Below are 20,366 nucleotides of genomic sequence, written 5' to 3'. Positions count from 1 at the left end.
GAATTTCGGCCATTGTTAGTTTTAAAAACCTCTAAGTCCCTTTCTGCCAATCAGGTTGTGGGACTGCTTTACCCAGCATTCCTCAGCTGTGCGATGTTGATTTATTATTTGTGTGGTTAAAGATTAAAATATAAGTGCTTAATTCGTAAAATATTCTCTATACATATCAAATAAAAATCTTGTGTAATTATTAGAACTATTAAATTTAATTGTGATTCCTGATTTCGAAAATTTCGTTGGACTTGTGTAAATATCGCCATTACAGCCAGTGCCAGCGTTTGTGGCGCGTGTTCTTGAGTAAAATGCCAATCAGTGAGCACTTGTTGCCAGTATACCTGAGAACTGTAACACCCAATACGTCACGTAAGCAATCTGCCAATCACAGTTGTCAGTCTTGTTGCCCACTGATTGCTTCAAAGGCAAGACACTCGCACTTTGCGTTTCTGGGATGTGTCCTTGAGTACACAGACCAGTCCACTGACTGGTCAGTGTACTCAAGATCTGTGGCATCTGTTGCCACTTCGGTTGAGAGTGGTACCACCTCCTAAACAGATGTGACGTAAGCAATCTGCGAATCACAGTTGTCAGCTTTAATGCCCACAGACTCTGGCAATATAAGTTACTCGCTCTCAACATTCCCATTACTTATTTCACGCGCCAGAAACGGTGACTTTGGTTATACCACAGTTAGGCCTACAGAAGCAGCAGCAACAGCAGCAGCAGCTGGAGCAGCAACAACCACCACCTCAAGACCGCAAACTTCAACCAATGGGTAGTCGCATGTGAAGTCATCCATGGCAGGAAACGAACTATCAGATCAGAAAAAAAATGAGAGTTTAGATAAGGAAAATCAAAGAAAAGACGGAGCTCGTAAGAAGTTGTTCGAAAAACAAGAAAAATCACAGAAAAACTCAGTCCAAGAAGCACTGCTTGAGTTCATCCAGTGATGAAGAATCCGACGTGGAAATGGAATTAATTAACTCTAGTGATTCAGAATATGGAGAAAATTATGATGATGGAGAGTGCTTGTTTTGCACTGAATTTTTTTCAGAGGACACCAGGGCTCAGGGGGGAGAAATAGATTCAGTGTTGAAAATGTCGTCGTTGAGCACACGAAGACTGCAGCACTGATGATGAACCTTTCGTTTGTCCAACTTGCTCAATACAGCGAAATAAGAATTGTGTCAATTAAAGGGTTCGGCAAAATAAGTGCAATCAACTTAAAATTAAAATATGGAGATCGAAATTTAATATTCTATCATTTTTCTTTCTCTAGCAAAATATTAACGTTAGCAATAGTAGCCGAAATAAGATTAGCACATTCATGTCCGATTTGACCGATTTTGTGTTCTTTTCGTAAACCATCTTAATTTCACTTGGAAAAATGCCAAATAAACAACAGAATTTCTGTTGAGAAGAGTTGGGTCACTGTTGCACTGACCTCTTCAATTTTAAAATGTTCCTGAATTTATTAAAGTATCTACATAACTTCACAATGTTATATATTGCTTCAATTTTCAGTCAAATGATGATAATTTTTGTCCATGTTCAAAAATAAACTTAAATAACACAAGTATCTCTTATTTGGAACCTCTTTTCAAAACGTCAGTATTTCCCAGTTTTACTTTTTTTTTATAATTTAAAGTAATAATAAAAACTGACTAAAATTTGTATTGTTAATTCTAAAAATAGACGAAATGCTGTTTGTATTCCACTAATTCAGATTAAAAATGTCTATTCCCATCCTCATTTATAAGCAGTTAAAAAAAAGTGTCTCTTATTCGGGTACTTTACCTTACACCATGTACATCAACGAGTTCACTTCTTTTAAGTACACGTCCAATATAACATCAACTGAACCACCAACCACTAAAACATTCAAATTTGAAAATTGTACTTTCAATAATTGTTTCTTTTAAAATTATTCATGTCTATTTTTTATTTCATCATCGTTAATTAAAACGTTTCTTGTTTATTTCATCATCCCTAATTAAAACTTTTCTAACACTTGTTCATATTATATAGGTTATGTTATAGCTTCTGCTATGAATAGTCACATATCAGAGATTGTTTAATACTAAGATTTATTGAAAATCATATGTAAAGTGACGTTGATTACTGGGATCCGGATAATTGAAGTGGAATGCAACTGTTTTAATAAAAATGAAACTGAATGAACAAAACCTTCTTGACTAGTAACCGTCCACAGAGTTCAATGAAGATTCCATAGTTGGCACAAGTGATAACAAGAAAACAGCTAAGATAACACACTACTGCCATCTAGCGTAATGTTTGTAATATTGAGATGGTACAATAATACATTTGAAGACAGTTGTATTTTCGTAAGTCAGTTAATATTTTATTGTATTGGAGCACTTCGTTACTTCTAATCTTTATATACTTTCTTCTAATCGTGTAATAGTCAATTAAATCCCACTCGAGTTTTGATTTTCTCTAGATAAATCTGCGAGTGGAACACTAGCAGATTTATCGATAAAATCAAATCCTCTAGTGAGATTACTGTTGACAAATATCGTCAAGTGAGATGTACTGTCTGATAATACATGTACATATCAGCCAGAATCTCAATCAGAGATGATTGCTTGGGTATAGCCGGGAATTGAACCAGGGACTCCTTGATTCATGGCCAGTAAGCTAACCACTACAGCAAGGAAGAGCTCTTTTCAGTAAATATATCGGAAGCACATGTTTTCGTAATATAAATAGGCACAAAGTAATGAACTCCATAATTTCTGTGTTATATTCAATTTGTGGGAAAACTTTCTTAATTTAATCAGATGTTTGCATTTTCTATTTTATATCCTCTGCGCCAAGGCCAGTAAACTGATACAGACCTTGCCCTCCTACCTTAGAAAATCAGACTTTTGTGGTTAATTTAGCCTGCACGGCACACACTTGCTCTGCCTTGCGTGACGTAAACACACAGTTGTGACTGTGCTTGCTTTCATTTTCTTGCAGTGTTATATTCTTAATTTCAAAACGTTATGTTTCAAATGTTGGTTTCGCTAATTATTATTGTCTCCAAGAAAGCTGCATTCATTTTCATCCGTCCCTACTCCAGAGATGACAATTTGTCTGCGCAATTCAGATCCAGTTTTCACAACGTGACTTGATTTCACAAATAGCAATCGACTGCATGCACGTTTCATATTTGAAATATCTGGACGTGCTCAAACTTTAGTATATAACTTATAAATTACTTCATAGCCGTAGCGGAGTTAATCCCAACAAGTAGACTTCAAAAACAAGATCCAGTTCTTAAGTATAAGTTACTGTTTGAAATCAATATGTTCTTAGTGAAGTGTTCTTAATCATTTTATAAAATACGAACTAGACTTGTGTCTAAAGAGGTTGTTTGCTTTTGTTCTTTCTTGCATGTCTGATTCTAAAGCGAACTCCTCTAAGTGGTAATTTCATTTTCGCGAAAAGGTCAAAATCATATGGGCTCATATCTGAGGAGTATGGAGGATGCTCCAGAATTTCCCAGTTCTATCTTCGAAGTAAATTTAACCACAAAGGCAACTATGTGAGAGTGAGCATCATCATGTAACACAATAGGATGAGGATTAAGGAGATCTGGACGTTTACGGCGCACAGCTGATCGTAAATGGTGTTCCAGAAAGTAACTGTAATATGCACCATTCACATGATTTCCCGCAGGAACTGAATGAGTGACAAGGACACTGTCAAAATCATAAGCAACAATGAACATGACTTTGAGTGGACCCTGTTCTTGTCGATACTTTTTTGGCCGTTGGGAAATCATTGTGCCGCCACTCATTTGATTGTTTCTTCAATTTTAGTTGGTAGCATCGTTCATCTAAGGTTATGATACGTCAAAGGAAACGCTCGCCTTCATGTCTAAGTGCAATCTCGCTGTTTTCATTCTATGCCACATGTTTTCTTTAAGATTGTGTGGAACCCACCGATATCAGATTCTCCTCATTTTTAACTTCTTCTTAAGTATGTGAAGAATCGTATCAGAAACAATTCCAACTTCCCTTGCTAGTTCAATATAAATCCAACAACGGTGTTCGTCCAGCAATGCTCTGTGCTAAAAATAGGATTATCGCTTTGTAGCACCATAATTTCTTTGTTCTGGAGAGGAGTTTGGAATCTTTTTTTTTTAACTGTAATAGCATTTGTTAGAATTAGTTAGACGATATTAAATTTACTTTTCGAACAAGTTGTAATCATTAACAGTACAACATCTTTGAAATATTTAGGCCTAATAGTTTATTTCAAATTTTGCTGAATTTAATAAAATTTAACAAACTACTTAAGTACCGGTATATTTTTATTTCGTATGTTATGCTACTTTTATTAACATTGTGTTATTTGTTTGTGGCTAAAAGTTACACATTGAATTTTTTCCACGCAATTTAAGCACAATGTTATTACCACAATGATCATTATATTTTATTGTTGTTGTTACGGTTGTTTGACTGTTTTGATGATCATATTTACTGTGAACACAAAAGAAAGTATTGTATGAAGGCCAGTACTCGATTCACACGAAAGATTATTTCGCCCTTACAGCACAGGAAATAGGTCATCTTAAGCTCAACCAACAGTTACTGTGAAATTGTGTTATTTCTGCATTTAATAAGGAAACGGTGTTCTGTCATAAAGATGGTTGATATCCGGGTTCCCTATTGCTGTGGACGATTGCTAATGAAATATTTTTTTAGTACGAAGTCTTTAATAAAATTAATCGTCTGACCAATCTTTCAACTGTTTCTACATAATTGATACTACTCACCACTACCACCACCACCATCACCACCAACACCACCACCACCACCACCACCACCACCATCACCACCACCATTTTCCTTCTTCACCTTTCACTTCCTTCTAAATAGAGAATTAAAATTTCTATATGGGTGAAATGGAGCAAAGGTTTTGTTCTGATGAATGGGTAATGACGTAAAATATACTTCCATTATCATTTTTGTCTGCAGTCCTAGCGAGATTTATGGTGGACTAGGCAGCTATGATGAACAATTTTTACTTCCTAGCTTTCCCCTTCAGTGTATCAGTGCTTCATTGACTCTGCAAAGTCTATAAAATTTGATGGGCCGATAAATAAAGAACCACCTTCATAATATTCTGCTGCTTCCAGTTTGGAAAGAGTTCCAGTTCGAAAGAGTTCCAGTTCGAAAGAGTTCCAGTTCTCTCTCATCTAACACAGCTCTATATCCAATAATATTCAATGCTTCAATGAACCAATAAATACAGCTTGAGAAGTGATAGGAAAGGTAACATAGTATTGAGTTTACCTTCTTCATTATACCTAGGAAAAATTAAGAGGACGTACTGTGATTTTACAGACGTATATGTTAAAATTATTATGGAAATTTTCTAAAATATCCCAGGCATTTCATGAACCACGTGAGATGCTGCAAGTATTGTGCCCGTCGTACAGACCAAACTTCAAGGGCATTTGTCGGAGATTGCATGCGTGCAGTTCATCTCAGTTTGTTGTGAGCTATAGAATTTATTACTCATTCATGTGTAATGTAGTGCAAGTTATTGCATTTTTTTAATTGTTTGAGAACTATGAAGATATTAATCATCCGTACGTTGTGTAGTGCAAACTATTGTGTATTTTCTGTTTTACAATGGTGTATAAGATATCGCAGCGAGTTTTTTGTTGTAATTTTAAGTTATACAACAAATTTTTTAATTAATTGTTAACTCCTTAGCACCTCTTAGTACGTTTAAGTTGAGCTCGCAGATGCCATTACTGTGTCAACAAAGTGACGTTGAAATATGTGTTCACGTTTTTGCCCAGCAAAAGTCCTGGTTAACAACCCGGCACATTCGCATTCATACAAACTTCCAAACTCTAGACACCCAGGGAACTTTTCTCCTTCAAGGAAAATTCCCCGAGAGCTTAACCTTGGAATCGAACACGGAACCTCCAGATGTGGAAGTCAGCATGCTGTCCAACAGACCACGGATGCAGTCAATGCAAAAAGTGGAAGAAAATATACGACAAATCATTTCGAACATATCGCAAGAATAGATAATCGAAGGGTTCAGAACCATAGTGGGCCAAGCGCCATTTACTAAAACCGTAGAAAACAAGTGTTAAAATGAAATTATTACCATAATTAAATGGAAACATATAGCAAGTAATATAAAGTATACACTAATGACTAAATGATATGTCAATTTTCATTAAACTATGGTTTTCACTTAACTTTAACCCTTGCTTTCTCCGTTTTTAGTAAGTGGCGCTTGGCCCACTATGGCTCTGAACCCTTCAATTCGGGTATTTCATCATCATCTTCGGAGGTATAAAAATGCACTGAAGCAGGACACACTCTGAACGTTTCATGTGATACTTGTATTCATTTCGAAGTTGTTTGTAAGCATTTTAACAGCTAAACTGAAGTTATCATCGTAGAATGCCTATAGATTTCACGATAAGTGTACGAGGCGCATAACAAGAAACGCTACTGAACCTCATATAATCTCTTTTATAATGCGGGGGCAAGCTGCCGTTTATTCTTCTGCCTGCTCAGTAGTATAGAATTCGATCAATCTTCATCCAGAAGTAGATATTATAATCAATTTATCTTATGAAATGTTCATAGACTACAGAAAGTCTTATTTTTTAATTTTTACAGATTATGCGAAATATCACACAATCGTTTGAGCGCCTTTGTGTACTTATATTTCAAATTGCAGTTGTAACTTATAATCTTTTACTAAAAGCTAATATATTTCGTGTGAAATATTCGTAGATAAGTTACTCGTAAATACAAAATATAAATAGATTTAAAGAAATCGTTTTACACAGAAAGATGGTTTACTTTCATAGTACTGCTGGTTAATTGACAAGTAATACAGTTTTAATCACATGAAGAGTGGTTGGACTGTAATTTGTAGGTGAGAAGAAGCAATCTACTAATAAGTAAGTAAGGCCTGTTTTGCAAAGTACGTACGGCCAAAATACTAGTGCAGTGAATTTAAAGGTAACTTCTGTAAGTGTAAATATGTGTTGAATAAACGACTACCAACGAAATTAATCTTCTTTCATAATAAATATGGCACATAATATGGTCACCTGTAGTAGTTTACCAGTACAGACTTTCCAGATGTCTGGAAATTGTCTAATGTTTAAGCAGCCCAAACAGCTTTCACGTGTCTTCCCTCGTGGACTGTACCACTGACAACTGAGAGGGAAAGATGGTTTGACTGCAGCTGACACATTCTGTGACATTCCCGGGATATTTGTTTATGTCAGACAATCAATGCTGCTGCAGAATCGTGGGCCTGCCTACCAGCAGCTCTTCAGCGACGGAAAATAAGGATGGAAGATATAATCGGTACACTCAGGCTGCGATGACAACTGGCATGGTACATTTGTAACTGTTCTATATCACCATACTGCACCCTCTCCTCGGCACTTCAGTTTGAACTGGAATCATATGCACTAACGGCCTTTATCTCTGTCTTCAATGTAATCAACTTCAGCCTCAGATTCGTCACTTTTAATTCCAACTTGAATTATCGTTATTCTTTCCATACCATCTCCTACCATCTAGTCTCTTTTTCAAAATACATTCATTAGTTACCCCTGCATGTGTAAAACTTCCTTATGCCAATCCATAGTTATAGTTTTCGAAGTTGTTAGCGACAAATTCTGCACATTGTTGTAAGCGACTTTTTGTTTGGCGAAGGACCATACTAGTTCAATCGGATTTAAATTCGAATAGCATGATGGTAACCTAAGCGATAATACTAAGCTATGTTCACACAGCACTTTATCAATTGCATACTCTAGCTCAGAACTCTTTGGGGCTATATGCATTAGTAGTTCCGTTTTTCTAATGTCTCTAATTTTGGCCCTCTGTTGTATAATTCTGTAACTAAATTACACCCAGAATATTTAATATGTAATCCACTGAAATATAATATGCAAATTAAAAATGTCTTACTGTATTCAACTTTATTAGCTAACTCAATTTAATTAAATTAAATTTGTGCTGTATAACTTAGGAATAATTTTTATAAACCTATAAATATTCCTTATCCATTGCTCTTTCATAAATTGTTTTAGTACATTAAGAAACAAAAGTGAAATATATATTTAGAATTTGCCATGTACTTCCGAAATAAAAAATGAAACATTTAAATGTATTTTTATACAATACGTGTCCAGTCTATGACAATAATTCAACATCATTTGTTTTCTATGGAAGTTAAGAAAGAAATGATAAATTTAAAATGTATCCCTCTAAAGACAACACACGTCTAGCACTAAACTGTATACTATTTTAGTCATCAAAACCAATTAAGGACAATTATAACAGTTTTAAATATAAATTTTAACAATCCCTGGATAATAACACAAAGGAAAACTTATTGTCTGGCAATTTTAAAATCACATACTGTAAATGGTTTAAACGTTGTACTTCAAACTCCCTTTCAATAGGCTAGAATAAATATTGCCGACATTACGAAACATGTAGACAGGCCATTTCCCAAATTGTATTTATGGGTATAAGAAATGTGCATCTCTATTAACAATATGTGTATTACTATGTACGACTTAAATGACATACCATTGCTGTAATCATGTAGCAGCACTGTAGCCATTAGGGTAGTTATCAGTCTCCTTACGATCGTAGAAAGAAATTCCGCGAATGGTTAGTAGAAACTTACCTGTAAAAGAATAAACAAATTTAAAGTATTTACATTTTATGTCCGCACAAAATTAATATTAATACAATATAATGCCAGACACAGTGGTACATACAGAAGAAAGATAACAGTGTTACTGAAGATGCAACATTAAATAAAATTAGTTTACTGGTACATATACTTTGGAATAACTTGAGATTATGTACATTTCAAAATTAAAAAGTAATTACCAAAAGTAGTCCAAAATTATTTGGAGATAACTAACTCGTACAAATTGAACCCAAGAGGAGGAGGAAACGAAACGGTAGTTGAGGAGAGAAAGAATGTCGATTCTCTGTAATAACATTAATAGAAGAAATAAACTCCACTGAAAACATAGGAAGAAGACAGAGAGTGGATAAGGTAAGTACAGAAACAAGATAGTGGAATTACGGTCATAGAGCAATTGTAATGGTAGGAGGAACAGAATTCTTAGGAAGAAAATTATCCAAAAGCAGCCTCTTCCACGATAAACATCCAAGGACTATTCTATTTAATTCTGCAAATGATCTAAGCAGTTTTGTGCACTTAAAGGTGCATTGTTTTTCGAAGGGTCACAAGTCTTACCCATATCTCTTTCCAATCTGTGTTCCAAAAAGCGAGTACCTGCTTTTCTTCTCAAAACATCTAAAACAATGCAGAGGGTAAACGAAGTAAAGAAGAAACAGAAAATGGAGGAAGAAGCAAACGACGAGATGAATACACACTTAAACATAGAGAAAGATGAAAAATTATAAAAAAAGATAAAGATTATGCAAATGAATACCAGGTAGAAGTAATTATGAAGAAGAAAATTATAAATAAGAAAAATAAGAAAACATCACGAAGATAAAACAGAATGGAAGTAATACGAATATAGAAAAATGACAATGTAGTAAATGGAGAATAAAAAGTAAGTGATAAGAAGAAGCGATGGAGGAGAAGAAGAAAGTGGAAGAGATTAATATAATGGAAAGGGAAAAGATGAAGGAGAAGAAGATAGAGGAAGAGAAGAAAAAGAAGAGATTAATTTATATTGGAGACGGAAAAGATAGAGAAGAAGAAAATGAAAGAGATTTAGGGTAAAGTTGCCTAATGCCGTGATACCCCTAATCCCGTGATACTTTTTTTAAACCGAATGTCAGTCAAAGCTTTGCCGTTCGATCATAGAGCCAGATAGGCCTATCTTTCTCGAAACATTACATCTTTCGGCTACTTTTGAGACTCGGCGAACTATCAAGCAAGATACCCAATCCCATGATAGTCAGTGAAAAAAAAAAACGTATAACGGAATTAGGGATATCACGGCATTAGGCACCTTTACCCTATATAATAAAGAGGGAAAAGATGGAGGACGAGGAAAAAGTGAAAGAAATTAATTTAAGGAGAATGAAAAGATAGAGGAGAAAAAGAAAATGAAAGAGATTACTGTAATGGAGAAGGAAAAGAACGTGAAAGAGGTGAAGAAAATTGAAGAGATTAATATAATGGAAAGTGAAAAGATGGAGGCGGAGTAAGTGAAAGAGGTTAATACAATGTAGATTGGAAAGATGGAGGAGGAGTAAGTGAAAGATATTAGTATAATGTAGAGTGGAAAGATGGAGGAGAAGGAGTAAGTGAAAGAGATTAATATAATGTAGAGTGGAAAGATGGAGGAGGAGTAAGTGAAAGATATTAATATAATGTAGAGTGGAAAGATGGAGGAGAAGGAGTAAGTGAAAGATATTAATATAATGTAGAGTGGAAAGATGGAGGATAAGGAGTAAGTGAAAGAGATTAATATAATGTAGAGTGGAAAGATGGGGGAGGAGTAAGTGAAAGAGATTAATATAATGTAGAGTGGAAAGATGGAGGAGGAGTAAGTGAAAGATATTAATATAATGTAGAGTGGAAAGATGGAGGAGGAGTAAGTGAAAGAGATTAATATAATGTAGAGTGGAAAGATGGGGGAGGAGTAAGTGAAAGAGATTAATATAATGTAGAGTGGAAAGATGGAGGAGGAGTAAGTGAAAGAGATTAATATAATGTAGAGTGGAAAGATGGAGGAGGAGTAAGTGAAAGATATTAATATAATGTAGAGTGGAAAGATGGAGGAGGAGTAAGTGAAAGATATTAATATAATGTAGAGTGGAAAGATGGAGGAGGAGTAAGTGAAAGAGATTAATATAATGTAGAGTGGAAAGATGGAGGAGAAGGAGTAAGTGAAAGATATTAATATAATGTAGAGTGGAAAGATGGAGGAGGAGTAAGTGAAAGATATTAATATAATGTAGAGTGGAAAGATGGAGGATAAGGAGTAAGTGAAAGAGATTAATATAATGTAGAGTGGAAAGATGGAGGAGAAGGAGTAAGTGAAAGATATTAATATAATGTAGAGTGGAAAGATGGAGGAGGAGTAAGTGAAAGATATTAATATAATGTAGAGTGGAAAGATGGAGGATAAGGAGTAAGTGAAAGAGATTAATATAATGTAGAGTGGAAAGATGGAGGAGGAGTAAGTGAAAGATATTAATATAATGTAGAGTGGAAAGATGGAGGATTGATATAATAAATAACGAAGAGAAGAAGAATAAGAAGAAGAAGAATAAGAAGAAAATGAAATAGACATATATAATGGAGAGTGAAAAGTTGGAGGAGAAGGTGTAAGTGAAAGAGATTAATATAATGTAGAGTTGAAAGATGGAGGATTAATATAATAAATAATGAAGAGAAGAAGAAAATGAAATATATTTATATAATGGAGAGTGAAAAGATGGGGAAGAAGAAGAAAATGAAAGAGGTTAATATAATGGGGAGGGAAAAGATGGAGAAAAGTACAATGAAAGAGATTTGTGTAATGTAGAGTGAAAAGATAGAGGAGAAGAAGAAACTGAGGGTTTAAAATATACCAGCAAATTTTTATTAATACGTGTTTATTCTTGTCTTAAATATTTTATGTCATTCTCTGTACTTAATGTACTAGAATATTTCGTAGTTCCTATATAAAATGTAAGATAGTAGGGTTTGGCCTGAAAAACAAAATAGAAGATTTTGAAAAAGGAAAAACATAATTTAAATATGATTTTCAGTGACAAATAGGAGAAACTGGCAAGAAAATAGTTTTATCATTGGATTCAGAGTGTAAGAAACATGTCTGTTATGTTATTGGGTCAAAATCGGTTTTTGAGCAAATTAGCAAGTTTTTTAAACAAACCATTCATTTTTCTTGGAAAACCCAACAATCTCTCAAATATGGAGTAAGATTTCTTTCCTCGGAATCTTAGCTAGAGCAGTGTGACTGTAAATTCCATGCCTTTTGCGGAGTTTTGTTTACACTTCCTTCCCCCCAAACGCCAGACTATTTATCTGGGAGAACTTACGTCTACTTTTATTTGTGTTATATAAATTACGTATTGCGAGAGACCGCTGAGAATTTTGGCCCTGCAGGCGAAATGTTCCTGAGAGAACGACTTGAAGGGTTGGAGTCGCTTACTGGAGGAGAAAAGTGTCGTTTTGTCAAAATATTCCGATCCCCATCGTCACCTGGGTTATGCAACCGACTTCTTTCATCACGACTGCGACGACCACAACTTTCCTCGCGTCCGCCCCTCCTCTGCCGCGCCGACCGGACGTGTCTGCCGTCTTCTTCGTCGCGGTTATAAAGGCAACCGACCACCGCGGCCCCCATTACTCTTGTGCTAACGTGCAGCCAGTTCACGCGAGTGTGTTTACTAGTGACAAGTGATTCCCAAGTGATCAACATGAGGCAGCACCTGCAGGTACCCAGTGCTTCTTTCACTTCCTGTTTCATCTCTTGTGTTACCTTAAACCTATATACAAACACTTTTTTATTCTACGTGACAACATAGCTCTGTTTGTTTTCGTTAACTGCTGTCAAAAATGGTACGAATATTTGAAATTTTAAAATAAAATCGTGCCAATACCACAGTGTAAGTGCCTTCTGATACCGTATTCATTCTATGTATTACAAAGTGACCGATAACACATTCGCTGACGATTAAAGTTCCTCTTTCATTTGTTATGTATTTATTTTAAGGAGATACTATGGTGAAATAATGCTGAAAAATTAAGAAAATCATTTTCTTTTTTTGTTTTTATGATCGTAATTATACTTGAGACTATTTTAAATTATCTAGCCATATAATCAAATGTGGCCAAACATAGCCTACAGTGCGTGAGGGAGTTTAGAGAAATATTTTTTTTTTTTAATTTTTTAATACTCTTTTCTCGACTTTAAAATTTTAAGCAGGTTCTTGAATAAAAAAGTTCCTTGCACAACAGTTCTTGTCATATTGGTCTGAAACTTCTCAGATAGGTCAATAAATAAAATTTATTTAACATTTGTATGAAATATTAATATTAAGTTCCTTTGAGGAATATTCACATTGTACTTAGATTGCAGAAATTAAAGAAAAAAAATTATCTGAGCTTGAAAGCGAATTAATTTTTATTCGCATGATTATTTTGAAGCTTTTAAGTAAATATGAACTAAACATTTTGAAAACCTTGGTGCAAGGAGCCTTTTAAGTGACGTCAATATAACATAGGCCTATATTTAAAATACTATATATAATTTCAAATTATTAGTCCTAATGGCACCAAATTTTGTACGGATGATAGTAATGTATGCCTGTTTATGTACTTTAAATTTCACAAATTTTGGATGGAAACTGTGGAAGTTTTAAAAATCATATATAATCCCCTAAATGTTAATTTATTTTTCGACTTTTATACATCACTTAGACCTATTTCAATAGTAGCTTATAATATGTATATATAAGTTTTATTTTTGCATATATTTGGTTTTAATTTTGTTCAGATTAAAGTTAGCGAAGTCAGTTTCCGTAAGTGAATACGTACAGGCATAAGAATGTTGTCGAATTACTCTTATTACAAGAGAATCAAGAGGAAAGGTTTTTTAATTCTTCACAAAGGTTTTATCATCATCATCATCATCATCATCATCATCATCATCATCATAAAACAAACAGCTATGGGGTTTCAATAGCTGTTCCAATCATATAATTCATCAGTCTGCAAGTCTCTTGAGAAGTAGGTCTTGACTTTTTTCCACGGGTGTGGTATTTCAGGATTAAATGTAGTATCTGCTTCTATCGATTCAACGAATTTGTTGAGACAAATTTCAAAGATCATTTTTAATTGTGTCCAGAACGGGATTCACTTTAATTTCTGATATTTCTTGATTTTTAAATAATAATAATAATAATAATAATAATAATAATAATAATAATAATCCGTGGCGCTACAGCCTTGAAGGGACCAGATCGGCCAGCCGGCTGGTGAACTCACGTTCACATGCCGAAGCAGAGGTAGACGATCATCCAACTAGAATGGAGGTATCGTGTGGTTAGCACGATGATCCCAAATGCATCACGATGCTGAGTGGCCACCGGTCCCATACACTGGCCGAAATTTCATGAGAAAATTTCTTCCCCCATGAGAACTCGAACAAGCGTCCTAGGCAGGAAGCCTTAGACCACGACGCCACGGCGTGGGATTATAGTTTTATTATGTATTACAATTTTACTTATAATTGGGATCTTTCCTTTGAAACCCACCTATTTAGATTTTGAATTAGACTAGTCATAAGGTATTTAAATATAAAAATAAGTACAGTAAGTTAATTAAATCAGTGAATAATTTTAAAATTTCAAAAACATTTACAATGGTAAATTTACATTTGAATTCATAATTATGCCGATCCTAAAATTTCAATTAATGTGCAGCTATAAAAACATGTGTGCCAAAGTTACTGATTAAATATCAGAAAAGTATGATAACTGGTACCACATTTTTATCCCTACATTACTTTAAACAAATTTACAGCTATTTCAAAAACGTCTTAACTTTTGAATAACTCTGGGCACATAATTCAATGCTTACTGTATGGTTCAGTAACTCATTCTTTGAAAAGTATCTTGTAATGCATCTACATAACACCATTTCGAAATATTCAAGTAAAAGCCCGCCAGACACGTCTTTCATTACATCTCCTTGACCCGTCATTATCAAAGCCATGTATCAGATTCCCATTGTTTCAAGCATATATCCATTAAATCTCAAGAAATTGTACTTCGATGTAGGGAAGTCATAATACTATAAATGCTATCTTGAGATAATCGTCGTGTTTCCAATGTTACTTTAAAACTTATAAACATAAGACTTTCTATTGAAATCAATTTTCCTTCAGATTCTATATCCAAGATTGCATTGTGAAAAAGAGACTCGGCTTCAATTCAGTCAGACACTTTGTCCGCCCGTCTGTCTGTCCGTTATTATATACACAAAAACACACACACACACACACACACACAAACACATATATATATATATATATATATATATATATATATATATATATAGTATTTCGCAATGATAACAGATTCGAACTTCGAAAAATCCCGTGATAATAGATGTGTGTGATTCGGCTGGTTTTCTTCAACTTATATTGTGCTCGTTAATCTCATGAAATAATCGTCTTACTGTATTTTCATCATATCAGAACTTTCTATGTACAGTAGTGGCAAAAAAAACGGACCGATCCTTGTAGCTGATTTCAGAGTCACAGATTCAAATTTTGCTAGTCACAAAACACATTCATCTTGTGTAATTAATTGTAACTATAAAATTTATTGCATTTTTTCGATCCTTACCGTCTTTTGTTTCCTTCAGTGCCTCAAACTTACAGACGAAAAAACTTTGAGAGTTTTATTTTCATCTGGCATCAATATTCCATTTCTACCTCTAATCGGCAAAGATAACTGCATATTTTTACATTAAATAGCAGTACATACCTCTGGCTTCACTATCCATATTGAAATTGACACAATACACAGCACAGGATTCTTTTGTATCAGCTACAAGGGTCGGTCCGGTTTTTTTTCCACTACTGTAGTTCATAATGTGGGGTGTGTGAAATAAATAACCTCCTAAAATAATCAATACACGAGAGTTCCAATTTATTTTGTGTATTGTTTAAGTCTGCTGTCGAAAAATCTGAAAGTTAGAATTTATAAAACAGTTATATTACCGGTTGTTCTGTATGGTTGTGAAACTTGGACTCTCACTTTGAGAGGGGAACAGAGATTAAGGGTGTTTGAGAATAAGATTCTTAGGAAAATATTTGGGGCTAAGAGGGATGAAGTTACAGGAGAATGGAGAAAGTTACACAACACAGAACTGCACGCATTGTATTCTTCACCTGACATAATTAAGAACATTAAATCCAGATGTTTGAGATGGACAGGGCATGTAGTACGTATGGGTGAATTCAGAAATGCATATAGAGTGTTAGTTGGGAGGCCGGAGGGAAAAAGACCTATAGGGAGGCCGAGACGTAGAGGGGAAGATAATATTAAAATGGATTTGAGGGAGGTGGGATATGATTATAGAGAATGGATTAATTTTGCTCAGGATAGGGACCAATGGCGGGCTTATGTGAGGGCGGCAATGAACCTCCGGGTTCCTTAAAAGCCAGTAAGTAAGTATTGTTTAAGTCTTTTGAAAGTACAGGACTACTTGAAACAAACAATCACTACGTATGGGATATACAGGATGTTTCAGAAATACTTTGACAAACCTTGGAATCTTGTTCCTCACACCAAAACAAGAAAAGGCGTTCATATAAACAGATGTCCGAAAACCCTTAGTTTTTTTTAGCTATTAATGAAAGAACATAATGAAACATGTCAGATATTGTCAGTTTGTTAGCAAATGTTGCAACTTTAATCAATTCAGAAACTCATAACAATGAAAGTTTACGTTCAACGTTTTTCGAGGTACAATCCAATAACTTAACTTGTAAGTTTGTAACCGATAATAATTAATAGAATGATGTTACCGATACAAATCTGCTGATGCACCATTGTAACCTAGATGGCTATGTGTTGCCAAGGAGTCCATGATCCGACGAGTGTATGCGTGTGTGGAAGCAAGAGGAGAACATTTGGAACATCTGTTATGAGTTTCTGAATTGATTAAAGTTGCAACACTTGCTACCAAGCTGACAATATCTAACAGATGTTTCATTATGTTCTTTCATTAATAACTAAAAAACTAAGGATTTTCGGACATATCTTTATATGGACTTTTTTCCTTGTTTTGGTGTGAGGAACATGCCCCAAGGTTTGTCAAAGTATTTCTGAAACATCCTGTAAAGTATACCAGGTTCATTGGATCAATTCATGAAATGGTAATTTTTTGTGTTTCCATTCATGTTTTTAAATTTAATTTCATGAATGGGAATAAAAGATAGATAAATATTGGAATATTGAAGGAAAAATCGTAAGTGTTCAGATAAAACCTCGTTTGACATCATATTCCTTCACACTAAAATTCACTTCTACTCGCGAGATTTTAACTGGAGTCAGTAGCGTGAAAGCCAACAAAATACCCGTTCAGAAATATATTATATACCAGGAAGTAAGTAATTAAATCAGCTTTATAGAATCTGAGTGATGTTAAGAGAGACAAAAACGAATATAATTATTCATGTTATATGAATGTGATGTGAGAATCAATTTTCCGACCAACATCAATAATTTATTAGTGTATATTTTAAATATGTGTTATATCCTTTATAATTGCAATTTCAATAAATGCAAATTCAATTTAAAAAATACGTTAAACGTATTGCAGTAACAAATGCTGCACATCAACGGAAATAAAATTTTTGTAAAGTTGGAAGTTCATAGAATTTGTTTTCCATTTCAAGATTATATTCGTACATTACACAGGTTGTTGGATTTTACGGCTACCGATATCAGTACAAACGTGATAGAGGCGCGATATTCTTTGGCGCTAGTAATAATAATCTTACAACCATACAGCGGCATCAGAATGATATAAAATAATAATAATAATAATAATAATAATAATAATAATAATAATAATAATAATCTTACAATCATACAGTTTCTTTTGGCTAGGTACAAAATTTGATTCTCTGTTCAATATAACTTCAAAAGCGTTGTTTTCGGTCGGAAAATAACTTTCCTTACTTTATGAATTTTTTCACTTAAAATGTGTTCGCTTTTTATCTCTCTTGCAATCTCTCAGTGTCTGTAAAACCCATTTCACTACATCCTGTTTATGGACTATGAATGGACACTCGATCACACAAATTAAGCATTAATATAAAGCTGATATCAATATAACAAATTAACGTTTTATAATTTTAATAGTATTTTATTAAATCGGGATTTATTATATTACATTAATTGAAGCGTTCAGAGCCAAAGTGGGCCAGGCGCCATTTATTAAAAACGGAGAAAGCAAGGGTTAAAGTTAAGTGAATACCATAGATTGACATATTTAGTTTTAATGTGTATAATTTATATTACTAGCTATATTTATTTTAACTCTTGTTTTCTACGGTTTTAGTAAATGGCGCTTGGCCCACTATGGTTCTGAACCCTTCAATTCCGAATGTAAAATCTTCGAAACGTAAATAGATACACAGTAAGAAGCTTTTACGCCGTTATAATACAGGATAATCGTGATTTTATTAACATTTCAATTTATAAAATAACCATTATTTGACACATAGAATCTTTTTTTTATCTTCGTTTCTTATTTAACTATGTTCCCTAGATTATTTAGCGCCGAAGGTGTCGGTAAAAGCGATATTGTATTTGGCGAGATGAGACCGAGTATTCGTCATATGATTATCAAACAATTGGAGGAATAATTCTGAAAAAAAAAATTAAGTAAATAATAAGCACAACCGGGAATAGAACCACGTCCGGGTGCAACCCAGGATCAGAAGGCAAACGCTCTACTGCCTGAGCAACGTCGGTTACCGCATAGAATAGAAGTTATTATTTTCTATTTCAGTTATAATAAACTGTCACAATACAAATTTACATAGCTTTCTTTGAAAATTAATTATGAGATATGATTTAAATGCTTAAAATCTCCGATAGCGTTGTTATTGTTTGCCAGGATACAAGACGAGAAAATATAACACAGCTGTTGCAGAGTTCACATAATTACACGAACCTTTCTCAAGGCAGAAACGTTAATACACAATGACGTTAATTCCCAAGTAAAAGCAATTTCACGGGTGGGGGACGGCATGAAGTTTGTAAACATTCCACTTTATCTTTCGATCACCGAGTTGTTATGCAACCCACCGCACTCACAAGTTGTTTGAGCTGCAAGCCAACTGCGCAAAGAGTCGGTCTTAACTGTCACATAGCTTTGCTGTAAACAAAAAGGCAATTGCTATAGATACATTTATTTGTAAAATTATAATTTTGGATGAATTTAACCTTTCATTTCTTTCTTGCGGATATATTTTTTGTGCAGACGAGAGCTATGCGCAATGCGATTTTGCTGTGTCAGAGTTACTTGTACCTAGTAAGTGTTAACCTTCAAGTGAATTGGTTCGCCTGAAGTGACCGTCCTTCTCCGCATGGAAGGCTTGTTTTGATCTGATACAGATCCGCTCTCAAAGTCGTTCTCTTTTCACTTTCTGCGGCTGGGTCGTGTATTGTGTTATAATCTTCCAGTCACACAGCAATGCAATGTCGGAATGAATTTATACTAGACAACGTGATAGTAGTAATATTGTTATGTACCTACGTCCTTGTAAAATCTTTAGAAACATTGCCTGTCAATATGCAATATTATTCTACCTGTCTCTACTTTATGGATTCGTAACAAGCTGTTTTTTACGGTGATGGGTTGTTAGCCCTTCGCCCAACCCCCAAGCTGGAGGACCACCCCTTATCGGCTGTCCACGACTGCTTATTCGATAGATTCCATATTCGGTTGAGAAACTTTTGTCATGTAGTATGCTGTCAAAAATCTGAACGTTAGAATTTATAAAACAGTTATATTACCGGTTGCCCTGTATGGTTGTGAAACTTGGACACTCATTTTGAGAGAGGAACGGAGATTAAGGGTGTTTGGAAAATATTTGGGACTAAGAGGGATGAAGTTATAGGAGAATGGAGAAAGTTACACAACGCAGAACTGCACGCATTGTATTCTTCACCTGACATAATTGGGAACATTAAATCCAGACGTTTGAGATGGGCAGGGCATGTAACATGAATGGGCTAATCTAGAAATACATATAGAGTGTTAGTTGGAAGACCGGAGGGAAAAGACTTTTGGGGATACCGAGACGTAAATGGGAGGATAATATTAAAATGGATTTGAGGGAGGTGGGATATGATGATAGAGACTGGATTAATCTTGTTCAGGATAGGGGCCGATTGCGGGCTTATGTGAGGGCGGCAATGAACCTGCGAGTTCCTTAAAAGCCATTTGTAAGTAAGTAACTAAGTCTCAAAAGATTTGAATATCTTCTTTGTTAAGAAGTTTACAAAGAATTAACAATACAATTTTGTTCATAAAGGAATGTGATTTATTTAGGTATAAACCAATTTTTGACGATACGCCACACTGTTGAGTAGTTCATTTCTTGTCCCCTCGCAGCTTGATTCACACTGTATGATCCATATTATGAATTTTGTCTACTTTTCTGGACTTCTTGTAAAAAAACATCGCTGCAATCACATTCTTTTGTAAGGACTTTGATCTGCCACAATATTGTCTCTAACGGATATTAATACCAAAGGGTTTTCCTTGGGGATAGAGATGGTAAGCACCCAGGACCGATATCCCTACTGTGTTTATTA

At 34.6% G+C, this 20,366-nt stretch overlaps 2 protein-coding genes across 2 annotated transcripts in view; one reads left to right on the top strand and one right to left on the bottom strand.

The window, feature by feature from the left end:
- Positions 1-8,633: 8,633 nt before the first annotated feature.
- Positions 8,634-20,366, bottom strand: part of LOC138716301 (uncharacterized transporter slc-17.2-like) — a 341,565-nt gene continuing 329,832 nt past the window's right edge. The window contains exon 12 of the mRNA XM_069849233.1: positions 8,634-8,700. The gene's annotated coding sequence lies outside the window, so the exon portion shown is untranslated. The remainder of the gene's footprint in view (positions 8,701-20,366) is intronic.
- Positions 12,317-20,366, top strand: part of LOC138716295 (uncharacterized) — a 33,898-nt gene continuing 25,848 nt past the window's right edge. The window contains exon 1 of the mRNA XM_069849228.1: positions 12,317-12,455. Coding sequence (XP_069705329.1) covers positions 12,438-12,455 — 18 coding nt within the window. The 5' untranslated portion in view covers positions 12,317-12,437. The remainder of the gene's footprint in view (positions 12,456-20,366) is intronic.

This window comes from Periplaneta americana, chromosome 16 (assembly GCF_040183065.1).
Source record: "Periplaneta americana isolate PAMFEO1 chromosome 16, P.americana_PAMFEO1_priV1, whole genome shotgun sequence".
Taxonomy (NCBI): domain Eukaryota; kingdom Metazoa; phylum Arthropoda; class Insecta; order Blattodea; family Blattidae; genus Periplaneta; species Periplaneta americana.
The sequence above is the reverse complement of the archived record's forward strand: the minus strand, read 5'-3'. Positions and strand labels throughout refer to the sequence as shown.